The sequence below is a fragment of the Pleurodeles waltl genome, chromosome 8 (assembly GCF_031143425.1).
Source record: "Pleurodeles waltl isolate 20211129_DDA chromosome 8, aPleWal1.hap1.20221129, whole genome shotgun sequence".
NCBI classification, from domain to species: domain Eukaryota; kingdom Metazoa; phylum Chordata; class Amphibia; order Caudata; family Salamandridae; genus Pleurodeles; species Pleurodeles waltl.
The window spans coordinates 76,290,098-76,302,775 of record NC_090447.1 but is presented as its reverse complement, the minus strand read 5'-3'; the positions used below and the strand labels follow the sequence as shown (position 1 = coordinate 76,302,775).

The following is a 12,678-nucleotide window of genomic DNA, read 5'->3' as shown; positions in this document are numbered from 1 at the left end:
CTCCCAAAGGAAATCCTTTGTTCTGCCTTCCTGGGCTTGAGCTTCTCAAGCAACAGGAGGGCAGAAACCTGTCTGGGAGGTGGCAGCAGCTTGGGCTGCCTGGAAACTCTCAGAAGGCTGAAATGGCAATACTGGATGTCCTCCAAAGAGCCCGCAGAGTGCATGGAATCATACAACCAATGCTTGCAAAAGCCTTGGGGTATAATTCCAACATGTTTGATACCAAACACGCCTATGTTCGGAGTTACCATTATGTAGTTTGACATCAGTAGTGACTGTAGGAAAGTACCATCTTGCCTGGCATGTTACTCCCATTTTTACTTGTGTGTCAGTTTGTTTTTGCCTGTCTCACTGGGATCTTGCTAGCCAGGACCCCAGTGCTCATAGTTGTGGTCTGAATGTGTGTTCCCTGTGTAGTGCCTAACTGTGTCACTGAGGCTCTGCTAACCAGAACCTCAGTGCTTATGCTCTCTCACTGCAGGCTAGTGACCATTTTTACCAATTCTAATTGGCACACTGGAACACCCTTATAATTCCATAGTATATGGTACCAGGTACCCAGGGTATTGGGGTTCCAGGAGATCCCTCTGGGCTGCAGCATCTCTTTTGCCACCCATAGGGAGCTCAGACCAATATTACAAAGGACTGCCACTGCAGCCAACGTGAAATAACGTCCACGTTATTTCACAGCCTTTTTTAACTGCACTTAACTAACTTATAAGTCACCTATATGTCTAACCCTCACTTAGTGAAGGTTAGGTGCAAAGTTACTAAGTGTGAGGGCACCATGGCACTAGCCAAGGTACCCCCACATAGTTCTTGGCAATTTCCCCGGACTTTGCGAGTGCGGGGACACCATTACACGTGTGCACTACCTATAGGTCGATACCTATATGTAGCTTCACAGTGGTAACTCCGAATATGACCATGTAACATGTCTAAAATCACAGAATTGTCCACCCCATGCCAAATCTGTTATTGGGGTGCCAATACCATGGATCCCCGGGGCTCCAGCATGGACCCCGGGTACTGCCAAACCAGCTCTCTGGGATTTTCACTGCAGCTACCTCTGCTGCCAACCCACAGACAGGTTTCTGCCCTCCTTGGGTCTGGGCAGCCCAGTCCCAGGAAGGCAGAACAAAGGATTTCCTCTGAGAGAGGGTGTTACACCCTCTCCCTTTGGAAATAGGTGTTAAGGGCCTGAGAGGAGTAGCCTCTCCTGGCCTCTGGGAATGCTTTGAAGGGCACAGATGGTGCCCTCCTCACATAGACCAATCTACACTGGTTCAGGGATCCCCCAGCCCCTGCTCTTGCATGAAACTGGACAAAGGAAAGGGGAGTGACCACTCCCTTGTCCATCACCACCCCAGGGGTGGTGCCCAGAGCTCCTCCAGTGTGTCCCAGACCTCTGCCATCTTGAATCCAGAGGTGTGAGGGCACAGTGGAGGCCTCTGAGTGGCCAGTGCCAGCAGGTGATGTCAGAGACCCCTCCTGATAGATGCTTACCTGACTAGGTGGCCAATCCTCCTCTGAGGGCTATTTAGGGTCTCTACTGTGGGCTATTCCTCAGATAATGAATGCAAGAGCTTACCAGAGTTCCTCTGCATCTCCCTCTTCAACTTCTGCCAAGGATCGACTGCTGACTGCTCCAGGATGCCTGCAAAACTGCAACAAAGTAGCAAGAAGACTACCAGCGACATTGTAGCGCATAATTCTGCCGGCTTTTTCGACTGTTTTCTGGTGGTGCATGCTCTGGGGGCTGTCTGCCTTCACCCTGCACTGGAAGCCAAGAAGAAACCTCCTGTGGGTCGACGGAATCTTCCCCTGCTAATGCAGGCACCAAACTTCTGCTTCACCGGTCCTCTGGGTCCCCTCTCATCATGACAATTGTGGTCCCTGGAACACAGGTGCTGGATCCAAGTGACCCCCGATAGTCCAGTGGTCCATCTGTCTAAATTTGGCAGAGGTAAGTCCTTGCCTCCCCTCGCCAGACAGTAATCCTGTGTAGTGCATGAACTGCAGCTGCTAAGGCTTCTGTGCACTTTTGCAAGGAATCCTTCGTGCACAGCCCAGGTCCCCAGCACTCCGTCCTGCATTGCTCAACTCGCTGAGTTGACCACCAGCTTCGTGGGACCCTCTTTTGTAGTGTTGAGATGACCGCCGTGTTCAGTTTTCTTAAACCCGTGTTCAAGTACTTCTGCAGGTGCTGCCTTCTTGTGTGTGGGCTCTCTATTTTGCTGAGCGTTCCCTCTGTCTCCTCTTCCAAGTGGCGGCGACCTGGTCCTTCCTGGGCCCAGGCAGTACCCATTTTCTTCAACTGCGACCTTTGCAGCTAGCAAGGCTTGTTTGCGGTCTTTCTGCATAGAAACAATTCTGCATCCCCCAGCACTCCGTGGGACATCATCTGTGCAAAGGAGAAGTTCCTGGCATATTCCGTTGTTGCAGAATCTTCAGCTTCTTCCACCTGGAGGCAGCCATTTTGCACCTTCATCTGGGGTTTAGTGGGCTCCTGCCCCCCCCCCCTCCCCAGACCCTTTAGTGACTCTTGGACTTGGTGCCCTTTCTTTACAGGTCCTCAGGTCCAGGAATCCATCTTCAGTGCTTTTGCAGTCAGTTGTGGTCTTTGCAGAATCTACTATCACAACTTTAGTGTGTTTTTAGGGAAGTAGAGTAACTTTACTCCTACTTTTCAGGGTCTTGGGGTGGGGTATATTGGACACCCTTAGTGTTTTCTTACACTCCCAGCCACCCTCTACACACTACACTAGACCTGAGGTCCCTAAGTGGTTCGCATTCCACTTTCTTAGTATAAAGTTTGTGTTGCACCTATGCCTATTGTATTGTACAGTGTTTGCACTACTTTTCTAACTGTTTACTTACCTGATTTTGGTCTGTGTGTATATTTTGTGTATTTTACTTACCTCCTAAGGGAGTATATCCTCTGAGATATTTTTTGACATATTGTCACTAAAATAAAGTACCTTTATTTTTAGTAACTCTGAGTATTGGGATTCTTTTGATATAGTGCTATATGATATAAGTGGTATAGGAGGAGCTTTGTATGTCTCCTAGTTCAGCCTAAGCTGCTCTGCTATAGCTACCTCTATCAGCCTAAGCTGCTAGAACACTACTAATCTACTAATAAGGGATAACAGGACCTGGCACAAGGTGTAAGTACCACACGGTACCCACTACAAGCCAGGCCAGTCTCCTACCGTAACCTATGTCCAGTACACGCGTAAAATGGTGTCCCCACACTCACGAAGTCTGGGAAAATGGCCCTGGAGATCGTGGGGGTACCTCTGCTAGTGCAGGGGTGCCCTCACACACAGGTACTTTGCACCCTGCCCTCTGGGCTGGAAGGCCTGCCATAGGGGTGACTTAGAAGTGACCTGATGCAGTGAAAGGGTGCTTACATCATTTCACGCATGCTGCAATGGCAGTCCTGCAGAACCCTTTGCTTGGGCTCTCCATGGGTGGCAAAATATATGCTGCAGCCCATAGGGATCCTTTGGAGACCAATGCCCTGGGTACCTAGGCACCTTTGTGCCAATTGTGGATGAAATACAGACTTTTGGGAGAGAGAGAGAGCATAATCACTGGGGTCCGGGTTAGCAGGATCCCAGTGAACACAGTCAAGCACATGACGACAGGCAGAAAAAGGGGGTAACCATGCCAAGAAAGAGGGTACTTTCCTGCAAGCGGTGTTGTAATAAACACAGTGACCTGCTGGAAATGCAGTTTTATTAAGTTTGTAATGGGCTTGCACCCAAACCAGTAAAACATTGGACAAAATATGGTAAGAAACCATAAAGTTTACTTATAGGAAAACAGTGTAACAGCATTAAGGGCAGCCTGGTTATCCTAAATGAATTAACACATCTGCCATCCACAACCTCCGTCATCTGAAGCCTTGGGACCCTCCAGTTTGGAAGTCCAAAGGTTCCACACAAAGAGGAGCAGTAGGACAGGAAAAAGACTGAAGATACAACTGATTCTCTCTATTATTATTGTTGTTTGTTTGAAAAGCCTCTAATGTAAGAGCCTTTCCTAACTATACCCCTAGTCCAACATAGGAACATAGTTTGTGATCTAGTGGCATTGTGTTTGAAAGCATGTTAAATAATGCACCTCAAAGAAAACACATATACATGAAAACAAGAAGGAAAGTCATCTTTTTTGTCCCATCTCTAGTGGAGATTCTAAGCTGAAACGTCCCTGAATACTTTTCGGGGAATACTCTGATGGATGGTTACTTGTGAAACAAGCAAGAAATAAACAGGTTACCTGCTGGGCGTGGCTTAGGAAAGTGGTTAATAAAGAAAGTGTCTCATTACTTGAGCAGTAGCCACCTAGTCATGATTGAAATTAAGTTCCACCACAAAAGGGATAAAAGGTCATGTACGTTTGGCCAACAAATATACCTAGAATACGACCACGATGCTCAAATTAAGGTCTAAATTGACCCTAGCTCAGTAGAATACTTAACTTTCAATGATGTAACTCTCTCAGCTAAGAATTGTACAACATACCAAAGTACATACTTGTTTTGTTTGTGCGTGTTTGTGTGTGTGTGTGTGTTTCTTTTTAACTATGGTCATCCCTCCGCTACTTGACATTAAAAGATCTGTTTTTGTCATCAATAATATGGCTTCCACAGCTTTGAATATTAAAAGCATTTCAGTTCTATGGTCAATATCTTGGCCACTAGTGATCATATGCAATATAACCTTTTATACTTCTAGGTAGTCCCTTTGGGTTGATGGGTCAGAGAACAGTCCTGAAATCTTCCTCCCTTTCTTTCACTGGAAAGTTGTTTGAATCTCCTCAGATAACATATTGCTTTGCTTTCACTACTGACTGAGCGGACAAAAATCTCTGGAATGCACTTCTTAGTTCAAAGAAGACATTTATTATTACTTCACCACGAGGTTCCTAAAAAGAAGATTAGTAGGTCTTAAGCACACGTTTAAAAATAGTCACAGCAATGAAAGGAAAATATATCAAAATGATTCTCAACTGAAATGTACCCAGCAAATATATGTGATTATATTATAGCATAATTGCAAAGCAAAGAATAAAGTACAAATTCATCACCATAGGGCCTGCCAAGCTCTTCATCTTTCTCTTGCCAGCAAGAAGATGACCCCGTTCAACTGCGATAAAGAGATATCCACCCTCACGGGACAAGTGTCAGGCATTTGACGTCCAATCCTGACCGAGGTCTTGGAAATTCCCTTGCTACTGAGCAGGGCCACCTTTATATATCTTTAAAGAACCGAAAGGGCTTTCTGGAAAAAAAAAACCTTCCTCTTCAAACATGTTGGCTACTGTAGGTCAGAGTTGGAAGAAAAACGTTGAAAACTGGCCAGCATTTCAAGGCTCTCCTCCCAAGGCTGCACCGTTCCCTGCACTGTCCTTTCTTATCATGTTGGCTGACTAACTGTTCGGGGAGAGAAAATATGAAAAACAGGCTCTGTTTACCATGTGGAAAAACACAGCTCAACTGCAATGTCTAACGCCACGATAAAGCCAATTGGCAGCTAAACTGAATACAAAATGTAATCTGCAACTGGTGAACACTGAACAACTAATATGCAAAGTGGTGCAACACAAAGTCAGTGGTCAAATATAGCTATTTTCAGTACACACAGCCACTATTTTGATCTAATCAAGAAGGGATGAAATCTGTTTTGCTGTCTTTGGTAGCTAACTGCTCAACTTTATAATTGGCCCTTAGCCATCAACATTGTGCTCTAGTGTCCTACCTACAAGGGAAAAGACTTGTAAATACAGAGTACTCAGTAGGCTGCCACATGGTTCAAGTGAGTGGGTCAATCAAAATATTATACTTAACTGTTTTGAACAATTGGGGCTTTTTTCTTGTTGCAAATAGACACTTTCCCCTAATGAAAACAACTTGGAGTGTCCAAAGTGTACATCCTGTCAAATAGTTGGAAATGGCCTTCTCTTGGATTGGGCAGGAAGTTTACTTTGCCTTATTCCCATTTCTCTCAATTCATCAGACCCTTGTGAAATGTAATTGATCCCTCCAGTTTGGTTACTACTCACAGCCCCTCTTTGGCCTCACCAAACTTGGTTCATAAATATCCTTCTTCTTTTATATAACTAATTTTAAATACTACTTTTGGTCTTGTATAGTTTGGTCCAGCAAGAGAGTTTGATTCTCCATTCCTCTTTCCTTTAATGGGTGTGGGGCTTTGGCACCTGAATTATTAGCCCAGTGCATGTCTGGACACCTCTGAAGAAAACACACCCTTTATATATGCGGTTCTGGTTAATCAACCCAGGAAGCAAAAAAAGGTAATTGGCTAGGAATTTGCTGCTGGCCTATAGAGAGATGTTAAATTACTTTAATGGCTTCCTTGAATGAGTGGTACATGAATCAGATTAAGCCCTATAAAGAGTATTTGTCAGTGATCATTTCTCATCTAAATTCTCAGAATGTCCTATTTTATTTAAAGAATCAGAAAGTGTTACAAATGTGTTACAAAGATTGCATGCTTTCAAGAAACGAATAAACATTCATCGCGCTTCAGGCTCACGTGATACTGGGACATCGCTCTCTTTGAAACCTAAGCTGCCTAAACCGCTCTAGCATCTTCTCATTTGTGGTCACCTGTAGGGGTGTTTTGTGAGTTGTCCAGAGTGCCGGGGCTAAGAGATGTTGGAGGGGGTTCCGCAGTGCAGCATGGCACTTAGGATGTCAGACTTGGACTTCTCCAGTATCCAAAACAAATGCCTTAATAGGGACGTGGACTTAAGATGTGTGTGGGAAAAAGAGTTTTGCATCCGATTTGAGTGGTGCAACAATTCTGCCATTTTTTAAGCGCGTTATGGGATTTCATTTAAATTAAGAGATTACTCCTCTTGACTTTCAGGTTAGTCCCCATGCTTCTTTGGCCAGGGAAACTTTAAGCAATCTAGGCATCTCTGGAGCTCATAAGTTGTTTCACGAAAGTCAAACTACAGTTAAAATCTCTGAGAACCACAGTGACTAGTGACCATTTCACCAGCCATTATTGCACCAAACCCCATTATTGCTAGGTGAATTATATTTCGGAATCTTGCAATACAAGAGTAAAGTTGGGTTTTCACCGACTTCATCATTGTTCTGATTCTGGCAAAGAGTTTCTGCACAGTTTATTTACTTGAATCCTAATCTGGAATATATGTGTTTTCCCCTCCCTGCATTAAAAGCCAGTAGGGAAATACATGTAGAAGAATGCATGTCAAAATCAGTGTGAAATACGTAGACAGTAGTTCAGCACTGACTAATGTGTTAGCTAAGTGCATGAAAATGTGTTTTCAATAATGTTGTAGAGGAGAGTGGGTGCCTTCTCACGTGGAGAACGAGTTCCAAAGGTTGCTGGCAGACCCAGAGAAGAATTTCTTCACGTTCTAAAGCAGTTTGGGACTGTTTTGACTTTCAGTTCTCCAGAAGAACTAAAGATACTGGTGATAGAAATAACACCCTAAACTTCTCTGTCCTAATACACCTGTTACTTATCCCAATCCTTTGTTCATGCTCTTCATGAACTTGGCTAGTGGGTTGGGAGACAAAACGAAAGAAGAAACTGATACAAACTACCAACCCACCACTGCTCTAATCAGCCAGTCTCTCCACTTCTTCCATCACCGTGTTGACCTTCCTCTCAATCCAGACATCGTCATGGGTGTAGCGCACGTAGAGTATGAGCAGTACACATTTGTTTACTCGATGAAATGTACAGAGTTTGCTGTTTAATATCTAATGACATTTTTCTCATGGTCCAAGTGATTGTGACTATATTTGATAGGTTTTTTTCCCAGTTGTGATTGCTGACCAGAAACCGTAATAATGCACATGTATTTATGGGAATTTTGGTATTCTTTGCTGCAAGGAAAGAAGCCGCAGGATAAGCTTGAGACGTTATTGGTAGTACTGGACTTGTGATTCTGAGTAATGTAATGTGATTTTCTGGCTTCTGAATTCATAAAGTAGAGACTGCGGAGCACAAATCTTGCCTCCAGCCCTGCTGTAGAATTGAGTCAAGTAAGTCCCTCGTACGCCAGCCAAGCAGCTTGTGCTGTTCTTGTAACTCTGCTCCTGAGCACAACCCTTTTACAGTGTGTAGCTCTGCCAGTTGGTATACACGTCCCTTAGAAGTCAATTATATTTCATGGATTTATTTGAAGTCTTCTGCTGAGAGCCCAATTCACAAAGAGCCTCCACATTAGATGAGTCTGCAGTCATGGTGGGATCTCCACTCTAGTGGGGTAACCCCTGTAATGAGAACTGAAGTGCGGCAACTTGGCCACGACTGCTGAGCCTCCGCCACGGCCGTGGAGGCTCTTTGCCAGTCGGGCACTCAGTATCTCAACTGTTATTGACATGTATTCCCCTACTTAGTAGAAGGTCACACTCTTCCATTCACGCACTTATAAAGCCCCTTAACCAATCACAGATAACTCCAACCTCTGTGAGATATCTTTGTCTCAGGACTATATATTTATTAATAGTGTTTGAAGAGTGCTGTAATGTTGACTTTCAGCTTGCCGGACTAATAATAGGTAGGGGTTTTGCCAAGCAGTGGGGTGTTCTCCACTGTTGTGTCTAGTCCCTCCACAGAGGATGGGTGGTTATTATTAAAATCAAGATCATTGTTTGATCAAACTTTCCTAGGAGTGAAGAAAACATTGTGGCCCATTTGGGAAAAAATACTGTTCCTTTAAATAACTGCTTCAAATTACTGTTCCTTTAAAGTAACTGCTTCTTTAAGCATGGGATAGATTCATGGACTATGGGAGTTGTTGGGGATAGATAAGTTCAGTGCAGCCATTGACAGAAACGAGTCAGCTTTTGCAGATAAGGAGAGTCATCTGAGTTCCTGACTGCAGAATACATGGAACTTGTATGACCCGGTTGTTGTGGGGAAAAAAATATTTCCGCAAGAGCAATCACAATACAGTCCCTTAGAGGTCGCAAGAGGTAGAACCCTTTAGTTAGGGGGAGTCCTGGCCCAGAAGTCATAAATGTTCCCTTGGGTAGGCTGAGTGGGTCTCCCCCTCCTACCTCTGGGTTTGAGTCAGAGCAATACCATTTACATTAGACCCATACCACAGTACGGGGTTGGAGAAGAAGGTGGGGAGGTAATTACCTGTTTGTTTTTCACTGTTAGTGGTTTTTATTGCTTGCTATCCCATTGGGAGAGTTAGGCAGGAGGTTTGTACAGAAATTCACTAAAAACATACATCGTGTCTAGGTAGTGAAAAAAAAAAAAGATTACTGTTGCAGAAAAGTAAGACTTTATCTGATATATAATTGAATAGCATACAATTTTATATCTTATTTCCTATTAGGTCGCCAAGTTCATTGGCTCGCCCCCTGGCTACGTTGGGCATGAAGAAGGTGGACAATTAACAAAGAAGCTAAAACAGTGTCCAAATGCTGTTGTACTTTTTGATGAAGTTGACAAAGCCCACCCAGATGTCCTTACCGTAATGTTGCAACTTTTTGATGAGGTAAGAGTGGGACCTACCAAAATAAATACACTCGCTGTTGACACATTTATGATCAAGCTTGTAATGTTTATATCTCAAATTTAGTGGAGTAACAAACTGAAAGGGCATTCTGACCCACTGGGGTGTGTCAAACTGGAGTCTGAGACTTGAGATGAATGGGCCTTATGCTTTTTTTCCCCTATATTGTCTAGGCATGTGCTACTTCATTTTATACAGGGTCCTCCGTGTGGCATTTCTTTACCATCAGATCGATTGATGTAATTTCCTCATCAAATTAGTCTTTTACCCTTCTCACTCCACCATAATCCAATCTTATATGGGACAGTGCTGTTTTGGTTATGGGATACCTTTAATTCATCTAATTACTTTTCATTTTCTTTACAGGTTATTGTTGTCCTCTCGCATAATAGTTGTATGTCTTGCTAAAACCTCTTATCCTCTGCCACTGCCAAACACTACTGCTCTGCGATTACTACCTTTGGATTGTTTCACCTTCATTCTTCCTCTAGCATCTCCTTAGTTCAAACAATAGCTAATGTACTGTACAACCCTGACTTTTTTTTCAGTTAATCCATCAAAAGTACCTCAGGTTTTTTATCTCACTCACTAACTCAGAAATGCATCTCCACTCTAAGCTCATCACATTAACTCACACGTTCCTGTCAAATCAGAAGTGAAATATTCCTTTGCCCACAGATTGTGCACTCTATTCTCATTTCAATAAAAATCCAAAGCCCATGAAACTGGACACCTTTACTAACTATATATTTGTATCTGTTTTCTTACCAGTTTCTATATTAGTAATTTACTTATGATCACACAAGTGACTAGGGGCCTGATTACAACTTTGGCGGAGGGGGTTAATCCGTCCCAAATGTGACGGATATCCCGCCCGCTGTATTACGAGTCCATTATATCCTGTGGAACTCGTAATACGGTGGGCGGGATATCTGTCACATTTGGGACGGATTAACCCCCTCCGCCAAAGTTGTAATCAGGCCCTAATTGTTTTGTCTCCTTGTCATTTAAATTGATAATATACACCAATGGTTTTTATAAGTTCAGAAGCAGTATAAAGAACACTTAGGCACAAAGAAATAATAAAAACTGGGCCTAGGGGCACATAAATACATGGACATGCTTGGTGGAAGTGACAGCACACAGCAGAGGTGCTTGTTCAAAACAGAAATACGATACAGCATTGCACAAATCGTCTTAGGGCCTGATTATTTATTTTTTGCTGTTTTATATAGCGCAAACTCAACCCGCAGGTATTGGATTGCTTTACACGAGCACCAATTACATTACACAAGGACAAATTAATTTTTGGTAGGGACGGGGAGAGGGTTGGCGGGAGCACCGCCAACAGGCTGGCGGTGCCCCGCAGGGCATTCTGACCGCGGCGGTTTGGCCGCGGTCAGTAGTGGAAAACCGGAGGTCTCCCGCCGGTTTTCCGCTGCCCAAAAGAATCCGCCATGGCGGCGCAGCGAGCTGCGCCGCCATGGGGATTCTGACACCCCATACCGCCATCCTGCAGAGCCGCCAGGAACAGGATGGCGGTATGGGGTGTTGTGGGGCCCCCGTAAGAGGGCCCCACAAAGAATTTCACTGTCTGCAATGCAGACAGTGAAATTCGCGACGGGTGCCACTGCACCCGTCGCACCTTCCCACTCCGCCGGCTCAATTCTGAGCCGGCGTCCTCGTGGGAAGGGTGTTTTGCACTGGGCTGGCGGGCGGCCTTTTGGCGGTCGCCCGCCAGCCCAGTGCAAAACCCAAAATACCCTCAAAGGTCTTTCGACCGCGGAGCGGTATTTTGGAGGGGGGAACTCTGGCGGGCGGCCTCCGCCGCCCGTCAGAGTCAGAATCACCCCCTAAGTGATTTGCCCAGAATCACAGGATGTTGAACGAATGCTGAGACGCAAACCAGGTTTCCCAGCTCCAAAGTCAGCAGCTCTGGCCGCTACACCACATCATGATTTTGACAGCACTAGGGTTTTGCAAAACCCTCTTCTGATGTCTTTTTGGAGGATTTGGGCAGAACTAGGTACTCATCTCTTACCTCTCTTTTTGTGGTCACGGGGGGAGGGGTAGGGCTTTCTTAGTATATGGTTTGGTTTGGTCATGGCATGCTTCACGCTGCTACAAAAAATGTTCCTTGCCCTCCACTACTCCCCCAGAGCTCAGAGGAGATTGTAAATATATGTGGGGAAAAAACACCGAATAGGGGATTCTGTTTGGTTTTCTGTGGAAATAAATGAGCCACACACAATAATTCAATATTCCAAGGGGTTTTATTCATAATTACACGGTATTCGGGCGGTTCCATGTGGTAAGAACACCCTACAACTGGGCAACTCGTAATTAGGGCCAGAAACAATGAATACAAACCTTGTTGTGCATATAGTGCAGTGTGACCGAACGTTGTGGAAAATATACATTACCAGTTTGGGCTAGGAAATATCAATGTAATTCGGGTTGGAGCAGTTTAGGATTAAGAAGTATAAAATTCAGTTTGATTTTTAAGCAATTTGGCAAACCTGCTTTAATAGGTTACCCTAGAGAAGAACACACTTTATTAAAAATATCTTCAAAGGATCAATTTAAAGAGAAGCATTACCACCTCTTCAAATCTTCGGAAGTGCAAATTGTTCAAAGCCATAATGCAAACTATGTTTTCTCTTATAAAGCAAATGGCCATCTTAGAATACTCTTTTAAGAGTATCAAGAATAGTCCTCCGAGCATAAAAAGTCTGGAGTGTATGCTGCCATGTAGAAAAATCCACAAGACCTAGACACATCTGAAAACTAAACATCTGGTTGATTCAAGGGTGGTGTGCTTCACATGCACCCCGCACCATTTTCTTACCACAATGCCCTGCAAACCTCCAGCTTTGCAGGAAATCACACATTTTTCCCAGATTTTTGTGATGGAACCTTCCGGAATCTGTAGTAATCCACAAAATTCCTACCACCCAACATTGTCTCTTCTGATGGATACAACTACCTGTGGATTCCTCACCTCATGAATACTCCCATGGCGCCAGCATTCTACGGAAATCTTCTTACTAGTCTCTGCACGTCGACGAGGACGTCACTGTCTCGCACGCGACGCCGTCTGACGTCATACAGGCAATAAGAGGTCCTCGACGACGT

At 44.4% G+C, this 12,678-nt stretch overlaps 1 protein-coding gene across 1 annotated transcript in view; it reads left to right on the top strand.

Moving 5' to 3' along the window:
- The window catches only part of CLPB (ClpB family mitochondrial disaggregase), a 1,103,838-nt gene that overhangs the window by 740,603 nt on the left and 350,557 nt on the right, over nt 1-12,678 (top strand). The window contains exon 11 of the mRNA XM_069203766.1: nt 9,364-9,525. Coding sequence (XP_069059867.1) covers nt 9,364-9,525 — 162 coding nt within the window. The remainder of the gene's footprint in view (nt 1-9,363; nt 9,526-12,678) is intronic.